The following is a 27,002-nucleotide window of genomic DNA, read 5'->3' on the forward strand; positions in this document are numbered from 1 at the left end:
CCTCCTTTAGTTTTTCTTACTTTCAACCCTTTTAATATTTACCATTCCCTCTGGATCATAGTTCATGATATTCTGTCTCCTCTTCTAATCTTTCATATCTTACAAACTAAACATAGTGTAACTGAGACCTTTTACAGTGAGTTCAATTCTCTAATGACAATCCTTAACAAATGAAGTTAACCCTGGTGCTGGTTAATAAAGCTAGACATATTTTTTATACCAATGATTTCAATTAAAGTAAAATATTAACTTACTTTTTTTTTTTATCATATCTAAACACTTCTAACTCAGAAATGAAATGAATGGGAAAGTTTGTAATCTCTGATATACATATTTTAGTAGAATACTCAAGGTTAAATTACCACATTATAGTTTAAACTATTTTTCAGATATTCAAAAAAATTTTTTTAAAGATTTTATTTATTTTCAGAGGGTAAGGGAGGGGAAAGAGAGGGACAGAAACATCAATGAGTGGTTGTCTCTTACATACTCCACACTGGGGACCTGGCCCGCAACTCAGGCATGGGCCCCAACTGGGATTTGAACCAGTGGCCCATTGCTTCGCAAGCTGGCACCCAGTCCATTGAACCACACCAGCCAGGGATAGATATTCAGGTTCTTAATGACCAATGTCAGAAACATTCCCTGAAAACTTCCTTTATTCCTAAAGGTTACACAGATTTTAAGTGGACCTCTTCTACCTTCACCAGATCATACTTGCCTTATTTGAGCTAAGTGGAACCAGAATTTACTGCTTCCTAATTTGATACTATTGCTTCCAAACTATTAATTCCAATAATGAGAACATTTGCTGTGTTCTATAGGCATGTGAAGTGTTTTATTTAGACCATTTCTAAGGATTCTGCTTCAAAGGTTTTACATACAGCATTCAACTTATCTTAATGAATATAGTCTAGTCTTTGAGAGATCATGTATCATCAAGGTCTGCAGAATTTTCATTGTCATTTGCAACAAGGGCTTCCCTGTTCTCGTAAGTCCAGAAGCCATTTAGATCGATCAGAATGGTGGTGACTGTGTCTCCTTGATTACTGTTGATTAAATCCTGAAGAGAAATTTTCAAAGGATCCTTTGGTTTTACCATGTCGAAGATTTCATCCTGCAAGAGAGAAAAAATACAATGAAATCTGATATATGACTCACTTAATTTCTACCACACAGTGACCTAAAATTCAGCACTTAAGCTTATGTAAAATTTATATTCCAGTTTTTTCTTTTCCATTCAACAGATAGGTAGTTTCCTTTATGTACAATCACAGAATTGCACTGGAAGAGTCCCTCAGGTAGGTGATAACTATCCCTCACTGAGGAATAAACAGGCTCAGGGTCTGAGCTAACACAACCTACATAGCTAATTAATAGCTAAACTGTCTAATGCAGTGTTCTTTGAATGCATGTTAACTACTTTTCTTTTGTTGGTGGTAAAACAAAGCCTTCATTTAATTTAAATGCAAATTCAGCTCAAAGTAAAAACTTAAATGCTTCAGAACCAAGACTATGATAAAGATTTATTTCCAAATTTGATGTCAACCTTTTACTCTGGACCTAGGATGGGGATGGGGGTTGGTATTAAAGAATTAGTCATCCGGAATGACATGAAATTGTGCTAAAACTTGCTGAATAGATGGAAGAACTTCTGTTATGAAATGTACTGTATGAATGAATATTTATAAGGAATTAGTATATGTTTTCTAAGCTTTTGGAGTAAAACTCAGTATTTAATATCATTAAAGGAGGAAAATTGCATTTTTAAAAGACTAGAACAATTCAGGTAAATGAAATGTATGCACTTTTATATGTTTGTGAAACTTCCTTTTCTAGGTTGGTGGCCATTTAAAACAAACTAGTTTTTAAATTGCCTGTTGCAATAGTTTAAAACTGATCTCATTTATATTAAACCAAATAGCTCTTTTTCTTATACTTGGTTAAAATTCAATGAGTTATTTTACTACATTACTCAACTTGAACCTGAATTGATGCTGGATACTTACTTCGGGGGAAAGTCTCAATACTAAAGTACCAAGTAGCAGCATGTGTTTCAATAGTGGTACTTTTCATACTGTAGGATTGATGTCTCTTTAAACTAAACATGTGCCCCGACCTAAACAGTTTCCAAGTTCAAGATTCAGTTTATGTTGGAATGGTTTGCCAAAGATGCAAGCCATATTGATTCCCTTAATTTTCAATAAAAATGAAGGAATGATTTCAATGAGAACAGAAGAGGGAAAATGTTAAAATCAAACTACAAAAATCATTAGTCAAAACGTGGCCTTAGTTTCTAGTGACTTATATATCTTTGGAACAATAAGAGCAAATACTTGGTTTGGTTCAGTACTTTATAGGTCATAAGTTGTTTTCATATAAAATTTCACTTAATACAAATGGTTATCTAATGTTATGTAAATTAAAGGATAAAGTAACCTTGACATCTTGAAATGAAACAGGATCTTGTCCATGGATTTTCATTAGTTCCTGTATGGCCTGTATTTAGCAGAAATAAATCTGTAAATAAAAAATAAAATATACAACAACCCACTCCTCCTGTCCCATGGCCTCTTTCTAGTTCCATTTTCCCATTAGACCACAAGTCTCATTGTTTCAACCACTCTTGCCAATATTCTCAACATCCTTGACCTTGCTTATCGCATCTACTCAGCAAAACCTAAAGACAGGATCAGGGTAACCCATCAACCTTTCTAGACCCACACCTTAGCTAGAGAGCTTCAGAAAGAAAGTAAGCAGGACTACAGGTTATTCCTACTACATAGGAATGTTCTCAAACCTTAGATGAGCCTTTAACGCAGCCTAGCAATTATTGTTACGACCTTTTCCCATTACCCAGGGACGCTGTTCCTACCTTCACCATTCTTTTAACACACCCAATCCACCACCTCCCCTCCTACCTTACTTTTGCCATCTCCTAGACTAGACAGAAAAAAAATGGAGGTAAATCTCCCTTGAACTCGTCTCTTTTATAAACCTCAACAAAAGAAAAATACTGAAGAAAGTACATTTGACCCTTGAATGTTGCAGGGCACCAACCCCCACACAATTGAAAATCAGAATAGCTTTTGGCTCCCTAAAATCTTAACTACTGAAAGCCTGCTGTTGACCAGAAGCCTTAACAATAACATAAACAGTGGATTAACACACATTTTGCATGTTATATGTATTAAATGTATGACATATTCTTTAAGCTAGAGAAAAGAAAAATTTAAAATCACAAGAGAAAATACATTTACAATACTGTATTGTATTCATTGGAACCATAAGTTTGTCCTCTGTTCATAAGATGAATCTTACAAGTTTGTCAGTACCTACATTAGTATTGTCTTACATGATACAAAACACTGTAGATGCTATGCATATTACTTATATTAGATACCAGAAATGAAAAATGTGAAAAAAATTCATACTTATTTTCAGGTATGGATAGTTCATGTATGGAGAGTGAATTAGTAGCAATACAATTGCTTTACAGTAGCCTAAGTGTAATCGATGTGACTGCTTCACAGTAGTGAGGAAATCTCCAAAAACTTTTTCAATATATTTATTGAAAAAATTTGCTTATAACTGGATACACACAGTTCAAAAACGTGTTGTTCAAGGGTCAACTGTATTGTGTGTGACCCAGCTTGACAAACATTTTGGGTGATAGTCAATCACTGGAAAATGTGAAGCTTAAAATTCTTGGTGCCATGGCTGGGTGGCTCAATTGGTTGGAACATTCTGTACACCAAAAGGTTGTGGGTTTGGTCTCCAGTCAGGGCACATACACCTAGGTTGTGGGTTCGATTCTGGTTGGAACGTGTATAGGAGGCAACCAATTGATGTTTTTATCTCTCTCATCAATAAACATCAGGTGAAGATTAAAAAATAAAGTAAAAAAAAAACTCTTGTAAAATAGTCAACTAAATATGTCCCAAGTGCCTACTCTGTATGTGGTACCACTGATATCAGAGTGTGCACAGGGAAACTCTGAAGTGGATGAGAATCAGAGTATACTTTAGCTACTAGTGTAGCAGACCTGGGTGGCATGATCCAGAGTGCACCATCCAGGCCCAGCTTTATCACTGGCATACTGACGTACAAAGGCTCTATGAACAGCCCAGGAGTGCAGAGCCCAGTAATTCTTTTCCTTAGCCCATACCACCAAGTGTAAATATATTGAATACTTTCAATGTATTTAATGAAATTTAACATTCTAAAAGTAGAAGATACTATAAAGAAATCTTTATGAAAAAGTAGAGTGTTTAATCACCAAAAGATATATTTACTGTTTCCCTAGATGGAATTTTCATTTAACAGATCTGCCTAAAGTGGGGGCATCCCTATGATGGGTTGGTATTATCTTTTCAAATCAGCCATTGATTTAAACCTACTTTTAAAAAAATGCATCCTAATACTGAGATTGTAATTTGTCCTAATATTTGCAGTCATCACTACTTAGAAGATCATACTGGAAAGCCGTTTAGGATATTTAACATGAAGTTATGAAAAAAATACTATGAAACTCAGAAACCAGATGAAATTATTTTAAAAGCACCAAAAAGGTTTTAAGTGGAAAAGAAAATGCCTCTGTGGAAAAAATGACTGATGCCAAAGATGTGAAAATGTTATTTTTGTTAAAAAAAAAAACGCCCCCCACTTTGACCTTAACCATATATAAATCACATGGTCTTCTAAGAACTAGCTATAGAAATGTGGTGATGGAGTAGAAAACTACTGTACGAAGATACTCCAAGTAGAAAAGTTACCACTCAAATTGAAGAATGATTTGTCTTAAAAGGCCAGATATTCCTTCTTTTATACCTGCTGCATCTGGATGCTTATAAGATACAATCAAATTGCACTTCAGAGCTCATCACATTATTCTCTAAAGCCAAGCCAACTAAGGCAAAAAATCAGCAAATATGTTTCACACTGAAATGGAGCACACAAGCCTAGCCAATTAAAAAATTTTTTTTTAATAGCACAGCAATGAAAACAATCTACAACTACCAAAGTCTACAAAACTCCTGTTCAATTAAAGCTTCTGTAGGATTTTACACACTAGTGTTTGATCACTCAGAGCACAGAATTTCTCATTCATGTTTGTATCTCCACTGGCTAGTATAGCTCCTGACATATATTTTACACTTCTTAAATATTCTACATGTAATTAAATCAGCATTGATTTAGCCTGTTTATATTTAAAAACAAAAATGAAACTAAAAACAGGCTCAATATCCTTCTAAAATCTGTTATGTAAATCCTTCTGTTAAGTTTAGACATCAAAAGTTAGATAAAATTGTCACTGAGTAGGTAATTTGAACCAAACAGTATAACACCTGTTAAGGAACAATGAGTAATTTATACCAATGAAACTTACCCTAAAGAAGTAATTAAGGGAAAAGACATTCAGATATCCCTTGTTCTCAATATCAAGCAATTTGAAAATATACTGCAAAGCTGCAGGTTCTTTTCGGTTTTCTAATGCAAGAACAAAATCCAGGTAGGTCTTATAGTCCTGTAGAAAAGAAAGTGTTCTTTAGAGGCCATATTTGGAATTAGCTTTTCAAGTGAGTATCTAATAATTTGAAGCTATTTTGCAATTAAAGGTGGCAATTTTTAAAAATATATGACAAATCCACTTGTATACTTAATGTTGTTTTCTAGGAATTCTATGCAACAGTTAATCTGTACAGGACAGTTTTGGGGACACAGTTAATTTTTTATGAGAAGAGATTTTCTGTGTTAAACCATAGTTTTCTTTTATCATGCTTTTAAAGTGGACAGGACAGTGACTAAGCTGTTGTACATTGCCAGTAAATTTATATAATCATTTCAGTGTGGTCATTTTGGGGAAAAAAAAAAAAAATGACCTGGAATGAATAGAACAGAATATTTAAATGGCTGTTTTGATATATTGTTTAAAGTTTTAAATCTAGTCACAGATTACTATTTCTGTATAGTGAAAGGAAGTAAAATACTTGGGAAAGTCTCACTTAGAAATTGACATTCTTGGAAAAGATTTTTTTAGGCCAATATTAAGAATTCCCTTTTGCATAAATTGTAGTACAAAGAGCTAGAGAGATGTAGTGGCCTTATCATACTCCAAGTGTAGTCATAGCTTCTGATTTCCTTTATTCACCAGAAGTCATTAGTAAAGCTTCTCACTGTCAACTGTAGACAGCTGTGGGAACCACCAAACAGTTTCTGTGCCTTCCCCCCAACTCTGCCCTTTTCCTTTGCAGTTGGCTAACAATGGCGTTATCTAGAAAACTGCCATTAAAGCTAAGTGATAAAACCTAGAACCCCAATTCTCTTCTGACAGTATGATCATTTCTTAAGCATTATTTGTTTGGAAAATTTATCACATCTTTAACACGTACTTTTAATAGCAAGAATTGTAATTTTGAAATACTATTATAATTTTATTCTCAAGTATTTCGCAACATGTACACATCAGTCAATCTTTTTAGCTACTAATATAGCCACTTACGGAGAGTAATACAACCTGACTCTTAGACTGAAACCACAGCATATGTGGCTCTGGCTGGGTGGTTCAGTTGGTTGGAGCGTCATCCCATACACCAAAAGGCTGTGGGTTTGATTCCCAGTCAGGGCAGAAATTCAGGTTGCAGATTCAATCACAGTTGGGATGTGGAAGGCAACCAATTGATGTCTCTCTCTCACATCGATGTATTTCTTTCTCTTCCTGTCCCACCCCCCCACCCCACCTCCCGTCTGAAATCAATAAGCATATCCTCGAGTGAGGATTAAAAAATAAATCATAGCATATGTGGTATTATGTCTGACCTAGTAATGTATTTAATGGATGAACCATGTATATGAAAACAGTCAATAGGATTTACCAATTTTTCAGATTTTTATTTTACCTACTTCACAGTCCTTTACAATAGGTACACTGACAATGAAGTGAACAAAATATTAAAATTTTCCATTTGCCTTGAATCCATAAGGCAAATCATGTTGTAAATCAAATTTACCTTAAGATTAAAGTCTCCAAATTTCAAATACTTTGATCATTTCATACATTTTAAGATACCATTACACACTGGTATTAAAAAATGCTGTATCACATCAAGAAAAAGGCTTCTGAAAATTATGGGAACCCAAATTTTTAAAGCTTGTCAGATTTGAACTACTACCATTTCTCCATCATAAGTGAGACACTCCTGGAAAACACGGTCTAAGAAGACGTTGGTCATGGTTGCCGTCCCATAGCGGGAGAGCTCTTCTTTACTGAGCATGCCATTGTGATCCTTATCAAGATTCAAATACTGGCCTTGAGGAGAAAGACAATAAAAAGACACTTGTGACCAAATAAAATTCTAATTAAATACAAAAGAATAATCACTAACAAAAAGTTTTTTGCTTGTAGCCCTGGCTGGTGTAGCTCAGTGGATTGAGTGCGGGCTACGAACCAAAGCATCGCAGGTTTGATTCCCAGTCAGGGCACATGCCTGGGTTGTGGGCCAGGTCCCCAGTGGGGCCACGTGAGAGGCAACCACACATTGATGTTTCTCTCTTTCTCTCTCCCTTCCCCTCTCTAGAAATAAATAAGTAAAATCTAAAAAAAGTTTTTTACTTGTTAATATTTTGATTTTCAAATTATGTTACACTAAGGGTAGTGCCCTAACATCATCTATCTCTGCACTCTCTATCAAAACAACTGTTAAGCCAGAACCAGTCAAAGAAAACCCATTTCAAAGGCCATGGAATTTGGGCTCTTTTCCTTACATCATTATTTGTTTTCAGTATGCAACCTTTTAGAACTTCCTCAGATTCTAAATTAGGTGCTGGGAGAGGTCAACAAAAAGTACTGAAGTGCTGGCACTTGAAAGCAGAGGTCAAGAATGCCAAAATAAGTCAAGACCACCCAACAGAACAATGTAACAAACTAATGAAATTTAAGAAAACTGGAAACCAGGCCCTAGAATACCTCCCTCTGGGGACCCTAAGGGCAGCACTTCATCACAATGGAAGACCATGGTTGATGTTCATAATGCTTCTGAATCAAAAAGGGTCAAATTACATTCTGTATGTTCTACTAAAGAGAAAGTAATAACTTAAAACACTACAAAAATTTTAAATATTGGTATTTAAAAACAACTAAATTTTAGTATTTTAGTAATCTAGAATACTAAATCTTAAGGTAATTAGAATACTGGGAATGTTAAGATAAATTAGCTTATGTATAAAAATGTCCTTTGAATACCAATTAACTAAGGAATGGGCAGTTCAAATGTTGGCGTTAGTACAGTGACATACCATATACCCTGAGGGCAGAAGGAGCAGAAAACCAATTTGTTTCTTGACTCTCCTTGGACAGTTCCTCATCCCTTAGCTAAATGAACACAGAGACAGTTAGAAGATAACAACTGTCAAATGATGTAATTTAAACGTAGTTTTAAAAGCATATTTACCTCCAATAAATCATCTAGGAAGCTGCATGCTAAAATATCTTGAATTTTTATCTTCCCTTTAAAAAACAAAAAAATACAGTTACTTAATGCATTTTAAAAACGAGCAACTCAATTTTATATAGTATTATTTTACAGGAACAGTCACACAATTGATATTTTAAAGCTTCTTAGTTCTTATGCTCTAACATCTTTATTATATATTGTTATAAAAAGGGAAATGTGGGGGAATATTTAACAGTTTCTACCTCATATGGCTACCTGTATACCCCCAACTACATAAATCCAATTGGTATATTCTTTCCCAAATTACACTGATATCAGATTCTCCAAAAACTTGTTCTGAGTATTTTGTGGAAATGAAAAGGATGCAGCTAGTAATCAAACAAGGAGACTATCTCCATTTTTCTTTGGCAGGTTCTGGAATAGGAGTAATACAGAGGCATGGTTAAAAGTAGACAGACTGGAATATAAATGCCACTTCACACATAAAATGTGGATAAAAGTAATACCTTCCATTTAAGGTTATGGGAAGGAAATGAAAGAATCAATGTATAATGCTTAGCATAGTACCTGGTAGGTAACAGTTAAAACTGTTAGTTTGAAGGGAAAAGATGCGTATGTACCTATAATGGAGGTGTTTTAAAAAAAAGATTGTCAGCTACCACATACTGTGCTAGACTCATAGCTAGATTTTCCAGGACAAGATCCTCAAGGACTTTGATGTGGGCCTCATGTCTATCCCTTCCTCTGCCCCACTTATATGTATTTCAGTCTCAATAGGTTAGAACAGTTGATAAAATTTACTGTTAATGAGGCCAAATTTGTTAATCTGATACTCATATAGGATAAAGTGAGAAAAAGAAAAATACATTATGGCTAAATGGTTCCATTCTCCCAATTCATATATTTCAACAAAAAGCATAACTCTCAAATATATTACATATCAGGATAGCAACTTGTATCAGAATAACTGGCTTCTTAGCACTGGAAACAGCCATAGATTTCCCAGTCCATACTTCATTCTAGAGATTAAGAAACGATCAGAGGTTTGGAGACATGCACACTGTCACCCAGCCGGTGACAGCTGGTGCAAGTAAAAAAAGATCTTTATATATTAATGGCAATAACATATTAGAAAAAAATGACATTTCAAGACTTTTTTCTAGTTACTGAGATTTAAAAGTAATACTATTTTTATAATATCTAAGATAGATTTTCTTTTACCTGTTCTTAGAGGGTCTAAAAAGAAGAAGAATTTCCTAACAGCTGTACAAACATAAAAGGAATAAAAAGATTTTTCCAGTCCATCTAATTGTGGCAAAGTAGGGATAAGTTCCAATATGTAGTTTTCTAAATCCTGAAAGAAGAAAACAAAACTTTAAAGTGTTAAATGTCTGATCTTGTTTCTTCATTAGCTACTGCAATATAATTTCAGTCCTAAAAATTATTCAATATTAATACTATATTAATGATGTAATAAATTCATAACTAGCTTAGTGGTGAAACTTTTATATTAAATTTGTTTCTACTAATTTACTTTTTCATTTTTTAATTAAATATTTTATTGTTATTCTAGCCCTGGCTGGTGTAGTTCAGTGGATTGAGCGTAGGCTGCGAACCAAAGCATCGCAGGTTCGACTCCCAGTCAGGGCACATGCCTGGGTTGCAGGCCAGGTCCCCAGTGGGAGCCACATAAGAGGCAACCACACATTGATGTTTCTCTCCCTCTCTTTCTCCCTCCCTTCCCTCTCTAAAAATAAATAAATAAAATCTTTAAAAAAATATTTTATTGTCATTCTATTTTAGTTGTCCCAAATTTTCCCCCTTTGCCCTCCTCTGCCCAGCCCACCCCCTGCTTCCACAGTCCATCCCCACACTGTTGTCCGTGTCCATGGGTCATTCATACATGTTATTCGTCTAGTCCTTTCCCCTTCTTTCCACTCTTACCCTCCTTCTCCTTCCCCTCTGGTTGCTGTCAGTCGGTTCCTTGTTTCCATGCCTCTGGTTCTATTTTGCTAGTTAGTTAATTTTGTTCATTAGGTTCCACTTATAGGTAAGATCATGTTATTTGTCTTTCACATCTACTAATTTACTTTTTATTTAAATATTAAAATATTTTTAATAGTGATACATTCTGCAGTTCCCAATTCAAAAGAAATGAAAAAGTTTTCATTGAAAAGTCTCTCTCTTACAAGTCTGCTCTGTCCAGACATAGCCTACATTATCAGCTTCCGATGCACACACAAGCCTATAAATACATACGTATAATTTCCCTTACTCTTTTATACAGAATATAGCAGCACACTATGCACATTCTTCTGTATCTTGCTTTTATGACTTAACATACTTTGTAGTCATTCCACATTGGCTCTCAGAGAGCTTCTATTTAAAAAAAAATAGCTATGTATTGTTTCAGATATACCATAATCTATTTAGTCTTCTACTGATGGACCTTTAGGTTGTTTCTAATCTTTTGCAACACTAAAACAATACTATAGTGGCTAAGCAAAATTTTCATTCATAAATATGGGAGAATAATAGGATATTGTTTCCGTAAGTGGAATTGCTGGGTCAAAATATGTGCACATTTATAATTTGATAGACACTGGTAAACTGCCCACCTCCACATAAAGGCCACATCCATTTTATACTCCCACCATTGTTAACACAGCAATGTGAGGGCTGTATTAACAGTTCCCAAATCATGCCCCAGGAGTGCTACACAAGGCTGCAGCAGGATATTTTAAATTTTCGTGGGAAACATAACATCTGTCAGACACTGCATGAGCTTTGGCTCAAGGCAGTTAACATTTGCACCATAGTTTAAAATATACATTCCTTTTGATGACATCAATCTTAGCAAAGCTAGGTTCTTTGTGGTTGCTGTAATAAAGCAAGTGCCACAAGAAAATTAAGTGTGAAAGAGTAATTGAGGGTGACTGTGCAACCTAATTCCCAGGGTGAGTCATCGTATAGTGCCTCCTAGGCATACACATTCCATGAAAATATACTTTTTAATTTAAGAGTATTATTTTTTCAAATGGCTAACAGAATAAATTTAATGAATACTTTCATTAAATTGTTTGAACCTCACTGGTTAATAAATGGAACTTAAGTATTTCTTTTGGCCTAGAAGCACTATTCAAAAACTATTGAGGGAACTTCCAGTCAAGATCACAGCTTAGGCAGACACTGTTCACCCCATCATACAACCACTTTAAAGTTACAACTAAAATGTAGAACCACCATCACTCAAAACCACCAGAAATTCAGTTGAATGGAAGTCTGGCAATTATGGAATTAAACCACATCTGTGGAATGGTTGCAAAGGTTAACACCAGGGCCTGCGCAACCAGTAGACAGCTATAGACCTCGTCAAGAGTACCACCACCCCACCCCTGCACACCTGATCCTTCATGGAATGTGGAGGTTGGTGGTCAGTGGTCACAGCCAATATTTGCAGCTGACTGGCCTGGGTAAATCCCTTCCATGGATCTGCCAACAGCAACCAAGGCTCAACTACAAGAGGAGGGTGAATTCAGCACCCACAAAGGAAGCACACTGAGTACGCAGCTTGGGTGGTAGGGAGGTAGTGCCACTGGACCCTACAGGACACCTACTACATTAGGCCACACTACCAAGACATGGAGTCAAAACAGCTCTACCTAATTCACAGAAACAAACACAGGGAGACTGCCAAAATGAGGAGAAAAAGCAACATGGCTCAAATGAAAGAACAGATCAAAACTCCTGAAAAAGCTAAATGAAATGGAGATGAACAATGTATCCGAGGTAGAGTTCAAAACACTGGTAATAAGGATGCTCAAGGAACTCAGTGAGGACCTCAACAGCATAAAAAAGATCCAGTCAGAAATGAAGGATACACTAACTGAAATAAAGAACAATTTACAGGGAAACAACCATAGAGTGGATGAAGCCAAGATCCAAATCAATGATTTGGAACATAAGGAAGGAAAAAATAACCAATCAGAACAACCAGAAGAACAAAGAATAAAAAAAAATGAGGATAGTATAAGCAGCCTCTGGGACAGCTTCAAACATTCCAACATGTGACTCACAGGGGTGCCAAAACGAGAAGAGAAAGAGCAAGAAATTGGAAATCTATTTGAAGAAATAAAACAAAACTTCTCTTATCTGATGAAGGAAATAAACTTGCAAGTCCAGGAAGCACAGAGTCCCAAATAAGATAGATGCAAAGAAGTCCACTCCAAGAACCATCATAATTAAAATGTCAAAGGTTAAAGATAAACAGAGAATCTTAAAAGCAGCAAGACAAAAGAAGTTAGTTACCTACAGGGGAGTTCCCATAAATAACAACGTCAGCTAATTTCTCAAAAGCAACTTTGCAGGCTAGAAGGGATTGGCAAGAAATATTCCAAGTCATGAAAAGCAGGGACTTACTACCAAGATTGCTCTACTCAGCAAAGCTATCATTTAAAATTGAAGGGCAGATAAGAGCTTGCCAGACAAGAAAAAAGAATTTCATCATCACAAAACCATTATTATATGAAATGTTAAAGAGACTTATTTAAGAAAAAGATCAAAACTATGAACAAAATGGCAAAAAAATACAAACCTATCAATAATTGAATCTAAAAAACGAACTAAGCAAACAAGAAAAACAGAGACAGAATCCTGGATACAGTGAGCATTTTGTTGGTTGCCAGATGGGAGGGGGGAAATGGGTGAAGAGGTGAGGGGATTAAGAAGTACAGATAGGTAGTTACAGAATAGCCATGGGGATGTAAAGTATAGTATAGGAAAGCAAGTAGCCCAAGAACTGTATGCATGACCCATGGACATGAACAATGGTGGGGGGATTGTCTGAGTGAGTAGTGGGTGGAATGGGGAAAAGGGAGAAAAATCAGGACAATTGTAATAGCACAGTTAATAGAATATAATTTTTTAAAAAGCCATTGAGGCAATAGGAGTGCTGTGAAGTGAAAAAGTTTTAGAAACTGTGGCCTATTTTACATTCCTTCATTTAAAGCATTATCAAACTGTTTGAGTTTGTCAATCCGATATATGAAAAGTGGCATTTTAAATAGACCTACTTGACATTTTTCTTATTATGTGAAGTTAAGATTTTTTTCTTGTGATTAAGAATCATTTGTATATTGCTTTCTTCAAAATACACTCCTTTGCCCAGTTTTGCTTTGGTTTAGGAGTCATTTTCTTCTGATGTCTAGGAGCTTTTTATACATTAAGATAATTAATTGGCTATTTGTCTATGACTGAGTTTCAGGTATTCTTCTCAATTTGTTTTGTTAGCTTTGTTTATTATAGCCTACAGGTTTTATCTATTTATATCTTCACTGAGTCTATGGGTTTTTTAAAATTAAGTTGAATTTATTGTTGCTTATACTGACTTTTGTCATATTTAGAAAGGCTTTCCTATTCCAAGATTCTATATTTAAAACCTCTCAATTTTTATCCTTATTGTAATAATTTTGTTACTTTTGCTTTAGCTATTGTAAAGTATAATTTTTCTACTTCATCAGAGATACTTTATAATTTAAGTTGTCGAACAGATGGCATCTCAAACTTGGTGTGTCTGAAATGGGACTCTTACCATCCCCAACCCTAATCCTCACCCATTTTCCCCTATTCTGACAGTCATTCAAAACAAAATTTGTAAACTCATCTTTGGTTCCTACCTTTCCTTCACTAAGGATCCTATTCCTTACCTCCAGTGTCTAATCCAGTAGCAAATTTTGGGGGGTGTGTGTGTGTGTCCAGGATACATATTAAATTAATCCATTACTAGCTTTTTTCTACAGCCATCACACTGGTCTCGGTGCCACTGTCCCTCACCTGGACTACTGCAGTTGCCTGGCTATTCTTCTGTTCACTCTATCCTTACAACCTGTTCTCCACACAACACCCACAGCTATCTGTTCACATGTAAATCATATTCTAACAGATTCAGCTTAAAACTTCTAAGGGCATCCCATTAGTGTCAAAATGAAAACCTAACTCCTTACCATGGTCCCAAAAGGCCCTGTACGTGGTCCTGGCCTACTTCTCCAGCTTCATCTCCTGTCACTCTAACTATATTGCTCATATGCTCTGTTCACACTGACTCCCTCCTGTACCTAGAACAGGCCAGCTTTAACTTTGCCTTGGGGGCACTGACCTTACTGTCCCCGCTTTACTACATTTTCATAATCCTTCACCACTGCTAAAATTCAATCACTACTTCAAAGAAGCAGCCCTTTCATCTTATCTAAAATAGCCCCCCAACCTTAGTCATACTCTTTCCCAGTCTCTATTTTTCTCTGTAGAATGTGTCATTATTTGAAATTATCTTGCTTATAATTTACTGTCTGCTTCCCCAATCTGCTAGAAAAAAGTTCCATATGAGTAAGGCTTAGAATAGTACTTGGCACTAATTTTTTGGTAAGTGCTTAAGATTTAGTAAGTGAATGAAAGTTTGCCTATGCTACTCAAATTACAGATGTTGGCTCTGGAAACCACTGTCTTAAGGAAGACACAAAGTCTGGTTTCACATAGCAAAGTGCCCAGAGTAGAAGAAATATTCTTTTCTTTAAAAGAAGGAAAATGACTCCCCCCCTTTTTAAAAAAATATTTATTTATTTTTTAAAGAAAAGGGAAGAAGTGAGGGAGAGAAATGTAGATGTGCAAGAGAAACCCATTGGTTGCCTCTTGCACACCCCTAACTGGGGACCTAACCTGCAACTCAGGCATGTGCCCTGGCTGGGAATTGAACTGGCAAACTTTCTGTTTGCTGGATGACGCCCAACCCATGGAGTCACACCAGTCAGGGTGAAAATTATTCCCTTTTAAACACAACTAGAGATATTGGTGCTTTCCTCTCCCCTTCCTTTATCCCTTTTTCAATTTTTGTTTCCATTCATGGAAAGAGGCAAGAAAAAAGGAAGTATGCCTTGTAACCAACTAACTGCTGACAAGATTTCTCAGAGCTACTCCAATATGTGATCTGAGTAAGTATCAACAGGTGGCTAATATGTCTTCCTTGCTATAGAGAAACAGATATAAGCAAGAACCTTTTATTGTCACGTTGATCTGAACCTTAAAGTTCAAGAATTGTACTGTGTCCCTAAAAAGTTTTTTTCAAATCCTCATCTAAGGACATGCTTATTGATTTTAGAGAGATTTCTCCTCTCTAAAAGGAGGGGGAGAGGGAGAGAAATATCAACGAGAGAGAAACATCCACTGGTTGCCTCTCACACTTGCCCTAACAGGGGAATAAGCCTGCAACCTAGGCATGGGACCTGACTGGGAATGGAACCCATGACCTTTCAGTTTACTGGATGATGCTCCAGCTGACTGAGCTATACCAACCAGGGCTGTTCATTAATTTTAGAGAAAGGAGAATGGAGGGAGAGAGAGGAGAGAAACATCAATGTGAGAGAGAAACATCAATGTGAGAGAGAAACATCAATCAGTTGTTTCTTGTACATGCCCCAACCTGGCACCTAACCTACAACCTAGGCATGTGTCCTGACTGGAAATAGAACCCATGACCCTCTATTTTCCTGGACAATGATCCAACCAGCTGAGCCACACTGGCCAGGGCCCTAGAAAGGTTTTTAAGTGTTAATCTTCAGTATGATCTAACATTCTCTCTACATAAATGTGGATAAAACAGACTGTAACAAATTATAACAGGAGACAATCTATAACGGAATGTTTTTAAATCTTCTATATGAATATTTATTGAAGTGATTAATTAACTTGGTTCATATTTATGCTTAATTCCCTTACCCTTTTCCTGGCAACACTAAAAAGCACTCCATATCTGGGGGGGAAAGCCTGAGCTGAAAAGAAGAATGTCTATATAATTTAGATACCTACACTTACAGGAAGCATAGCCATTTGTATCATGAGATTATGATTGTTGATAACCTGGCCTTATACATTAATACCTAATAGAAAATAAACAGCCTCTTGATAACTGATGTTATAACCCAAACCCATAGGCAGGGAAACAGTCACATTCTTTTTCTCTTTTATATTTCCTAAAAGAGGAAACCTTCCTGGCTCTTACATTTTAAAACAGTCACACACTGACAACACTCATGAATAACCAAAAATTCTCCAATATTTCTTCAATGATTTTAATCCTATTAAAGCACTACATTCTTCTTATTTTCTCCTGTAAAAAGCTTTTACAGGAATTTTTGTGGTCAATATATATTTTAAAAGTTTTTCAGTAACACATTATTTGTAAAAACAAACAAAAGCAGAGAAACAACAAAAAAAATCATGTGTAATTCCAACACCCAGTGATAACTACTGTTAACATTTTGATGTCTATAATAATAAAGTAGATTATACTTACAGATTCCCGAAGATATCCTTGTCCTGCTACATCATATAAACTGAGTCCTATTCTTGTCTGATGAAGCCAAACTGAGAATAAACAAGAAAATAAGATGTATTAAGAGCTATCCCTTTAGCATATATATGGACGAAGGGAGATAAAGAACTAGATTAAAGGGACAAGCTAGTAACTCTATGATCATCTTTATTCTCACACATATTACTTATTTGTTAACCCCCAAATTGTATGAAAACAAAACATACCATAGAATTAATGGCAAATATCAACAATTCTGCCATGCCTAAAATGACAATAAAGTTGATGTCCTTGAGGATATTGTTCTTATTAAACTTGGTGTTCCACCAAATAGGGACAGTGAGTGTAATGTTGTTTTCAACGAGCTGCTTTTATTCTACTGAGGTTAATTACTGCAACCAAATATTAGTTGAAGATGGTACACACAGGACTTCACAGGTCATTACAGAACTTACAGGAATCATAACAACTCCTAGTTAGTAAAAACTCCTTGAATCTGATGCTATAGTTGTGAGTTTGAAACTATCAGACATCTTAACCCGTAAGATAGTGGTGAGATAAAATGGCCAATGAATTAAAATTATTTCAAAACACCATACATTAAAAGTCTTCGTTCAGCTTTTGATATATCTGGTTAGCTAGTAATTTTAGGATATGTGAAGTTTTTGTTTCTTTTCTAAAATGATGAAATCAAATTTATGGTAGAAAATCTCAGCTCTAATAAGTTTCAAGAGAAAATCATAATAGGTAAAAAAATATTGGTCAAAAGACGAGAAACTTTACTATTTAAAGTTATGAAGAGATGTTTCAAATGGAAGGGATACTACAAAAACATAGATCAAAAACCCACTTGATTCCCAGATAGAAGGACCACAATGAAAATGAAATCACCTTTTCTCATGACATAATTAAAGAACTGCATGATGGAAATTCTTCCATAAGAATCTGTATGAAGGAGTTTAGCAAAGACTTTTGCTGTGAAAAATTGCCTAAAGAAAGGAAATAAAGATTAAAATCTGTCAACGTAACATAAAAATGACTTCTATATGAGTTAGCAAACAACAGCATAAATTCAAACAAGTAAAAACCAAAGTGGTGAAAAAAATCAGAACTACAGTTCAAAAATATTGTCATATGTCTTTGCATCCTATTGTCTTAAGAACAAAGGCCTGTAGTGTTATAAATCATACTTCTTTTAATAACTTTGTACCAATGTAACTTTCTTTCCTAATTTTGTTAAACTTCATTAACTGAAAATTGACGCAAATTGTCATACTACTGACTTAAATTTTCATTAACATTTATTTGAGGCATCTAAAATGCTTAATGTAGCCCTAACTGGTATGGCTTGGTTGACCATTGTCCCTCAAAGCAAAAGGCTGCAGGTTCTATTCCCAGTCAGGGCACATGCTTGGGTTGTGGGTTTGGTGCCCAGTTGGGGGTGTATACAGGAGGCAACCAATCAATGTATCTCTCACACACTGATGTTTCTCACCCTTTTTTCCTCCCTTTCTTCCCCTCTCTCTAAAAAAAGTAAATTAAATGTTAAAATGCTTAATGTAACATATTCCTTTATTAAGCACATTATTCTTACTTGCACTTTGGTCCAGCTTTTTCACCAACCTTCAAAAAATTTTCATAATTAATCATTGCTTCCTCTCCAATCATGGGTGGTGTCTGGTGCTTGTCCAGCAAAAACCATAAGTTCTTAGAAGAAATGCAGCATTTAAGATGTTACAATTAATAGAACAAAATTTAAAAATGTAGTCAAATATGTAATTTACATTACAATTATAGTCTGATAGCAGAGTTAATATTAAGATGAATCTCATCCCCTATTATCCTTTTGATTAATAACATCACAAAAAAATAGACATATATGGTATCTCTTTAATCTATACATATATTTATACTTATTTATATATATATATATATATACTATTATGCCTACTTTACAGATGAAAACTGAAGCACAGAAATGTTAAGTCCATTGCCCAAGATCACAGAGCAAGGCTGGGATTTGAACCCCTGCAGTTTGACCCTACAGTAGTGAGTTGAGTGGTTCTCAACTTTGGATTCCCTTTGGAATCACCTAGGGACTTTAAAAAACAAAACTATCCTAGGAGACAGGCCCACACAAGCTCTGCAGCTGATTCTGCTGGGAACCATCTCTCAAGAGCTGGTGCTTTTACCCACTGTGCTGGCACCTCTACGTTAAGGCGCCTTGACATCCTGTATGACTAGGTATTGGTAGTACAAACAAGAAATGGCTAACATCCCAAGCAAACTTTTATTCCATTCTTACCTGTAATTCTTCATTATCTAAGAGTTCTCTGCTCTTCCTCTGCAGAAAGACCGCTCTGGATTCCTCTCTTAATTTCTGTAATAAGACTTCATCTTCAGCTGGTAGCTAAAAATACATTGTTGAGTTAATTTCTACATTTAAATTCTAGTCTACTGGATTGAGTATTAAGTAAAATGTATTTAGGCTCATAAAATAACTGTATTCTGCTGCCTCAAATTACTTTTTGTACCTCAATTTTGCTTCAAGTCATCATCCCTTTAAAAAGTTCATTTAATAAGAGATCCAGAGATCAGTGACCAAAAGACCTGACCCCCTACCCAGAACAGCTAATAGCGTATGTAGCCCAAGTTCACTTTGTGTTCTTAGAGCACTGCTTCCACTGTAACCTTAGACTAATATGGAATTAAACTAGGACTATATGAAGATCGACAGGGGTTTAAACCCCAGCCCTGCTCTGGGAAGGTTATATCTTACATTTATATATTTCTTTCATTCTAGTTCATCTTATTATTTTGGAGCTGATAAAATTCTGAGTTTTCATGTAAATTGGCATAAGAACCCAAAGTTCCCCTTCTTTTTGAGTTATAGGCTTTTCTCTCTAATTTTTATTAGTAGTGGTGGTTATGCTATTGCATTATGTTTTCAGGCTTTTTATTAGATATAAACTTCAATTTATTTGTAAAATATTCTTATCTCATTAAAAAAATCGCATTTTACTTATAAACTCTGCAAGACATTTGCTTATATACCACTTACCCTATAATAAAACCGGGGAATGGTCTTATAGAATTCATTTGTGTTTCTTCTACCTCCTTTCCATTCTGAATAGTATTTGGTAAATAAATCCATTTCTTCATCTTTTAATTCTTGTTCACTTTTTTTTTCTGGTAGCAAAATAGATTAAGGGGAAAAAAGCACTTTTATTTATTTATTTTTTATTATATTTTATTGATTATGCTATTGTAGTTGTTCCAATTTTTCACCGTTTGCCTACCTCTACCTGGTATCCCCCATTCCCTCAAGCAATGCTCCCTTCTTACTTCGTGTCCATAGTTCATGCATATAAGTTCTCTGGCTACTCCATTTCCTATACTGTTCTTAACACCTCCATCTATTCTGTACCTACCAATTTGTACTTCTTAATCCCTGCACCTGGAAAAAAGCACTTTTAAAATCAAACAATACTTTTCTCAGGTCAGCTATCTACTACAATCTAATAACAGCCTTTAAAAAACCTTTATAGTTGTGCTTAGACACTAAACATTTATATTAACTTTCTTGAAATACCAAGAATCACTACCATACACTGAAAGAGCCTCCCCTACATGTTCAAACACTCTCAGCTGGCCCTCCACTTTTTTTTTTTCCATTGATTTTAGGGAGAGGGAGGAAGGGAAAGAGAGAGGGAGGGCGGGGGAGAGAGAGAGAGAGAGAGAGAGAGAGAGAGAGAGAGAGAGAGAGAGAGAGAAACTTCGATGTGTTTTCCCACTTACCGATGCATTCATTGGTTTTCTTATCTGTGCCCTGACCACAGACTTAACCTATTTAACCTGCAACCTTGGCTTATTGGGACAATGCTCTAACCAACTGAGCTACCCATCTAGGGCCCACTTTTTTTTTTTTTTTAATCACTGTACTCTTCTCTTCTTCAAGTCACTGCCTTTCTTATAGATATCTGGCAGGTTCTTAATTCATTCAGGCCAATCTATTTACTAAGCACCTACTACATACTGAACACTATACTAGACATTGGTGCTACAGTGGTGAGAAAACAGGCACAGCCCTTGACCTCATGGAATCTCAGCCTCATAATCACTGTGCCTCTACCTACTGCAAAATCCTTTCATCTGAAGGTCACATATCTGGACACTACCACCCTCCAATCCACCTACTGCTGGCATGTAGCTGTGTCATTTGGCCCATTCCTCCACACTTGATTATGGACCATGATGACTGGTACACAACATTTTTTACCTCAAAGTCCTGCAATCATCAAGGAAGAACAGACTTTTATGTGGGTGACCGTAACTCCTCACCTCTGAAGGCTTTCACCTCTACTGTGTCACTCAGTTCCATGGCAAGACCATAGGTCTTACTTGCTCCTCTTCTAAAATCTTAAACTCTTATATATTCTTAGATCATTTTTCTCTTCTGGTTATTCAAAACCTCACTGCCATAATACCTCCACTTCAGCCTCACTGAGATCTTCAATTCAATCGTCTGTTTCCTCAAAGGTTTATTTTCCTTTTCCTGGTCTCATTTCCTTCTCAACATGCCTGTAGTTAGTTCTTCCCCTAAACTCCTATTATGCCTGCATTTCCGCCATATGTATCATGTTAAAAATTTTTACCCTGGGACCAATCTTATAATCTATCTTTTTCTTTATCATGGTTTAATACCATGGGAGAAACTGCAAAATTTTGGCCCCACAAATTTATTTCATGGTTACTAATTACCAAGTCAGCTTTTCAAAACACCAGTACATATTTTATTTGCCCTTGATGTTCTTTGGCTTATTCCACTTGGTTAGTGACTGCTCCGAATTGTCACTAAATTCCTCAAACCTCCTCTGTGTTCACTCTCAATAGATGACAATCTCTCCCAGGTCATCAAAAGCAGAGTACTGGGCATGGATACCCATAAACATGTAAATGAAGTAGGAAAGCAGGTAGGTATCAAATCTGTACGTTACTTTCTTCAGCCAGTTTCAGGAAGAGAGGTATCCCTCCCACTTTCAGTATCTTCAATTTCATCTCTACTGGCTTTTCTTTAACTTACAAATACAGAGGTCTCACCCATCACCCCCCAAAACTCCTTCCTTTCTATCTATTGCCACACATAACTCCTTCCTTTTTTGTTCACTTTTTCAAGTGAGCGTCTATGTTGACCATTTCTGCTTTCTTACCTCTCATCCTCGCTTTATGAAATTCTGCTTCTACTCTTACCACTCACTCTATGGAAACTGTTCTTGCCAGGGCAACCAGTGACCTAGCTGCTTGTTTTATTTTATTAATTTTTAAATTAATTTTATTGGGGTGACATTAGTCAAGAAGATCATATTGGTTTCAAGTATACATTTCTGTGCTACATGATCTGTATATTATTACATTGTGTGCCCACCACCCAAAGTCAAATCATCTTCCGTCCCCATATATTTGGCCCCCTTTACCCTTTAGTATTCCCTATCCCCTTGCTTAGTTTAATGGACGCACCCATCTTTGGTTTCTGTTAAATTTGATACCGTTGATGATTCTGATGTTTTCTCAGCTTTTGTGAGGCCACACTCTGTTGATTCTACTATTTTCTGACCTTTTCTTCTTTTCTGTTAATCGTCTTCCTCTATCATTTCAACTTTTATAGTTTACTTTCTAAGTCCCAAACCTGTATTACTTCAATGTTAAGTTGTTGGGGAGAAAAAGAAGAAAACGCAAAGACTAAAATGGGATGACTGGTGAGGCAGGAGAAAAACTTAAGAGTATATCTCTCAGAAACCAAGAAAAAGAAGTATGTATAAGAGGAGAGCTATAAGGGGAGCAGAGAAATGAGGCAGAGCTGGATGTGGAAGTTAAGACAAGAATCTCTTTAAGAGTTTCTTTAAGACGGGAGAAATATCACCATGTTCATATGCTCATGGGAATGACTGAGAAAGAAAAACTGATGATGCATGAGAGAGGGGACATTTCCTTGAGTAGGCAAAAATGGGATCCAACACACAGGAGGATCTAGCACACCAGTGAAAGAAACAACCTTAAATAGAAGTTGTACACACCTATATGATTTACTTATCATCTCTTCCAGCACTGAAGTGTAAGTTCTACAAGAAAAAGGGTTTTTGTGGTTTTTTTTTTTACTGCTGTAGCCTGGAAGAGTACTTGGTACATAACAGACATGCAATGAAGTTGGTTTTAAGAGTGAAGGGAAGGAGAAAGCACAAATACAGATAGCTTTTTCAAGATGTTTTCCTATAAAGGGTGCAGAGAAACATAGCTAAAGCTGGAGGGGCATATGACATCCAATGATTTTTTTTTAAGATAGGGGATATTACAGCATGTTTGTTAGAGCTGATGGAAACGATCCAGTAGATAAGGAAAGTTTGAGGATAATAATGAGAAAGGATAAGGCCAGAGTGAAGTCAGTGAATAAAAGGGGACACAATCTAGTGTTGAAATGGAAGGACTGTCTCGAAAAGGAGCATAGGCAGTCCCCCATTTTTTAAAAAAGATTTTTTATTTATTTATTTTTAGAAAGAGAGGAAGGGAGGGAGAAAGAGAGGGAGAGAAGCATCAACGTGTGGTTGCCTCTCACCTGCCCTACACTGGGGACCTGGCCCGCAACCCAAGCATGCTCCCTGGCTGGGAATCAAACCAGCAACCATTTGGTTTGTAGCCTGGCACTCAATCCACGGAGCCACACCATTTTAACTCCATTTTAACTATGGAGTTAAGGGACTGATAGAAATGGTAAATGGGAACAGGTGAGGTTCTTCGATTGCTTCTCCTTTCTCAAATATCTATGTATATAAGTTCATCACCTAAAGGTAAGCAGTAGGTAGGCGATATTGGAAGATTGGAGGTTTGGGAGATGAGAACTGCTTTAGAGTGCAGGAGAGTGAATGTGTAGGGAAATACTGAAGTGTAAGTGAATGACTGAAACACCTACTTTAGATTAAGGAACATGAATTAGAAGTGAGACAATGCGCCATGTTCCATTTTTTTCCAGCCATTTTCAGCTGCCCTGGTGAAGGTGAGAAACAATAAAGATAGTTTTAACCAGGCTGGTTAACAAGCAAGTGTGAAGGAGGGGGCAAGGACAAAGAAAAATGGATTATGCAATCTGAAATGGATAAGGAGGGAAATGAAAAATGATGGTAAAAAGGTGGTAGTATCAATGGATTCTAGATTGTGGTAGGATCCAAGAATTGTTGGAGACAGGGTTCTCATTCCTCACAAGTCTTAGGTTAAAACTGTGTGCTTCTCATTCCCGCAAATCCTTTCCCAGGGAACTATGGATCATACCTCTCTGGATCTCTAAACCACATTCCTTCCACTCTGCCTGCTTAGTCAGGCGAGTTTTTACAGAACCGGAAAGCGCGACTCCGAGTTGCTGCTCCACCCATTCTGTCCCCACCACTAGGAGTTTAGGGCCGGGCTATCTCAGCGGGCGGCCCCTCCCAAACTCACTGTTTGGAACGATGTTGGACATCGCGATCCGCCGGCGAAGAACTTCTTTCCAGTCCATGAATGACTCCCGCGAAGCAGCCCTGGCATATGCTCACCACTACACCCGCCGCTAGCTCAGAAGTCACACACCACCTAACCTCGGAAAGACCGGGAAGGCTGCTCAACCGCCATCTTGGACACTGGCGGAAGCCGGCTAGGGAAGCAAAAACGATTAATGTAGTCGCTGCTAATGTAATCACTGCGTAGAATATGGAAATCGCACTAACAGCCGGGGAAGCAGATGCGAAAGAGATGGAAAATGGTATCCTTAAGGCAGCTTCCCAATTTTACAATGGAGATTTTAAAAGGCAGGATAAGGGAGTCCTTACTTTTATTTCATCTTGGGCCTTTGACGCGTGGGCACCACGTGACTCAGGAATCCTTTGACATTTCCTTGCGAATAACTGCAGGCCCTAAAGATTCCCCTGAAAGTAACAGACACGTTCAATACTGCCGGTCAGCACTGTCTGCCATTCAAGCCTTCAAAATCGCCTTTCTCTCGCCTCCGAGCTTTTATCCAGGTCAGCCACGCCCTCAAGGCCGGGTCGTCGCGGTGCATTGTGGGCGCGGTAGTTTCTGCCGCAGTTATGGTTGCCTTAATAAAGCGTGAGTGCTCCGGTGAGTTGTTGAGTGAGGTGAACTTGGTTTGTGATCGATCAGTGTGCTGTAAGCAGTGCCCTTTGAAGACATTCCTTCCTTCCCTGAGTTATTCGCTCGGCTCTCTCCCCACCTATCCCAACCCATTTCCTCTGACGAGTTCGGCAGTCTGTGGACAGTCGTTTTGCAGGGCCAGGGCCCCTAGACTTTGGCTTTCCCCACTTTCCTTGCTGGGTGTGGGGCTGGGGGCTCTTCGTCGCGGTTTTCGACTTTACGCCCCTTCTTTAGCAAGGCACCCATGGGATCCTGCCCCTTGTCAAGGACGGTTGTGATCCACGTGAGTCGAATTGCGTGGTCCTCCTTGTGCTTTTTCCTCAGGTTCGCGGACTGGAATATAACAGGCATCAGAGATTCCTGCTCTGTCCCCTGCTCGTTCTCCGGAATGCGATCTAGGTTGGTTGTCCCAGGATCGTCGTTGTTTAGTGGAGAAAAGTCGCCGGATTTCGTTGCTTAAGTAGCCCTAAAAGCATAGCCTTGAGTTTTCTGCGAGAAACTGAAAATCATCTTTTAAGAGGTTGCGCTTCGACTCCCTGCTTCCCCCGCCCCCCCCAAATTCCTTGATTATGGTGTAAAGTAGGGCTTTTTGAACATCTCTTCACTATTTTGTGCTGATCTCACTGCATAATGACTTTCTGTTTTACTGGTATTCGAAGCTTCCCTAAGCTTTGGAAAAACAATCCATACCTCGGGCTAGGCCCAGGGCACTCTTATAACTCTCTCTTTTTGAAAGACTGTTATGGCATCAGGAACCAGCAGAAGTTGTTTTCCCTTCAAACAGCATCTCCACAAAATACCAAGGCAATAAATCTTCTAAGTGTGAAGGCCAGATACCGCAGGAAAGGCAGCAGTGAAATTTCTTCTGAGTTTCCTCATCTTTTTGCAGCTGGAGCAGCTAAGAAGAGATCACAGATGAATCCTCAGAGTAAAGATCATGCCTTGCCACCTGTGAGCAACATTATTCAACTCCCAACAAAACCTTTGAATTCAGAGCAGTGGGATAAACTTAAGGAAGATTTCAAAGGAAAAGCTAATTTTGAAAATTGGATCATTTCACAGATGGCTCAACACAATAGCTCTGTAGATGTGGCCAAATCTTTGCTGGCCTGGGTAGCTACAAAAAACAATGGTATTGTAAGCTATAATTTGCTGGTCAAGTATTTGTATCTCTGTGTTTTTCATAAGCAGACATCAGAAGTTTTTGATGTCTATGAAATTATGAAAGCCAGATACAAGAGTTTAGAATCTGGAGCAAACACTCTTCTCATCCGGGGATTAATCCATTCAGACAGATGGAGAGAGGCCTTGGTGCTGTTAGAAGACATCAAAAAGGTCATGACCCCTTCAAAAAAGAACTATAATGACTGTATCCAGGGAGCTCTCCTTCATCAAGATGTAAACATAGCTTGGAATTTGCATGAGGAATTGTTAAGTCATGGTCTTGTTCCTATGATGGAAACTTTAAAAGCCTTTTTTGATTTGGGAAAAGACATAAAAGATGATCAATATTCAAACAAACTACTAGACATTCTTTTGTATCTAAGAAATAATCAGCTGTATCCTGGGGAATCGTTTGCACACAGTATAAAAACATGGTTTGAGAGGTAATTTTGATCTTTCTTTTTATGTATGTTTTTATTTTAATACCTATACCTGAAAGTAGCCTTCTTATCCTGTCAGTTGCTGAAATTACTCTATTCAGATTATTGTACCTTTCCCATCTCTCAGATTTGTTTTCTCTTTAAGACAAAATTTTCTTTCTCTAAAAAAAGTATTGAATAGGGTAAACAAGTTGTGCTAATCTCTACTATCACAAAAGGGAAATTACACAGAATCTGTAGTTTTCATGTATTTTTCTGCGTAGAAGGATCATTTATTTTGTATTCTGAGGTGACTGGCATCGTGTGAGTACTTACCAATAGCACTTGTGGCTGGAGTTAATAGCAAGAAAACTAGCTGTCTTGGGTTTGTATTAGTATTTTCAGAAGTTCTGAAACTTAGTGACTTGT

General features: G+C 37.0%; 2 protein-coding genes across 4 annotated transcripts in view; one reads left to right on the forward strand and one right to left on the reverse strand.

Moving 5' to 3' along the window:
* Window positions 1–819: 819 nt before the first annotated feature.
* On the reverse strand, window positions 820–24,834 carry PPP2R3C (protein phosphatase 2 regulatory subunit B''gamma). Of its 2 annotated transcripts, none has more exons than XM_045848524.1 (14): window positions 24,669–24,834; window positions 24,301–24,432; window positions 19,877–20,004; window positions 19,121–19,225; window positions 18,410–18,522; window positions 17,707–17,804; window positions 16,798–16,868; window positions 9,675–9,807; window positions 8,451–8,506; window positions 8,296–8,371; window positions 7,173–7,309; window positions 5,390–5,527; window positions 2,440–2,499; window positions 820–1,117 (listed from the first exon to the last, which is right to left on the reverse strand). In XM_045848524.1, exons 2-14 carry the CDS (start codon window positions 24,356–24,358, stop codon window positions 929–931), a joined length of 1,362 nt encoding a protein of 453 aa, XP_045704480.1. In that variant the 5' UTR covers window positions 24,359–24,432; window positions 24,669–24,834; the 3' UTR covers window positions 820–928. The 2 variants fall into 2 exon arrangements, with proteins under 2 accessions (XP_045704480.1, XP_045704479.1); XM_045848523.1 differs by having other exon boundaries at window positions 24,301–24,493; window positions 24,669–24,833.
* Window positions 24,835–24,847: 13 nt separating this feature from the next.
* Window positions 24,848–27,002, forward strand: part of LOC123825182 (protein only RNase P catalytic subunit) — a 160,553-nt gene continuing 158,398 nt past the window's right edge. Inside the window, exons 1-2 of one of the 2 annotated variants that reach the window (XM_045848519.1) lie at window positions 24,848–24,957; window positions 25,315–26,597. In XM_045848519.1, coding sequence (XP_045704475.1) covers window positions 25,621–26,597 — 977 coding nt within the window. In that variant the 5' untranslated portion in view covers window positions 24,848–24,957; window positions 25,315–25,620. The remainder of the gene's footprint in view (window positions 24,958–25,314; window positions 26,598–27,002) is intronic. The other variant, XM_045848520.1, reaches the window with a different exon arrangement.

The sequence above is a fragment of the Phyllostomus hastatus genome, unplaced genomic scaffold, assembly GCF_019186645.2.
Source record: "Phyllostomus hastatus isolate PE091 unplaced genomic scaffold, TTU_PhHast_1.1 phas_contig_62, whole genome shotgun sequence".
NCBI lineage: Eukaryota > Metazoa > Chordata > Mammalia > Chiroptera > Phyllostomidae > Phyllostomus > Phyllostomus hastatus.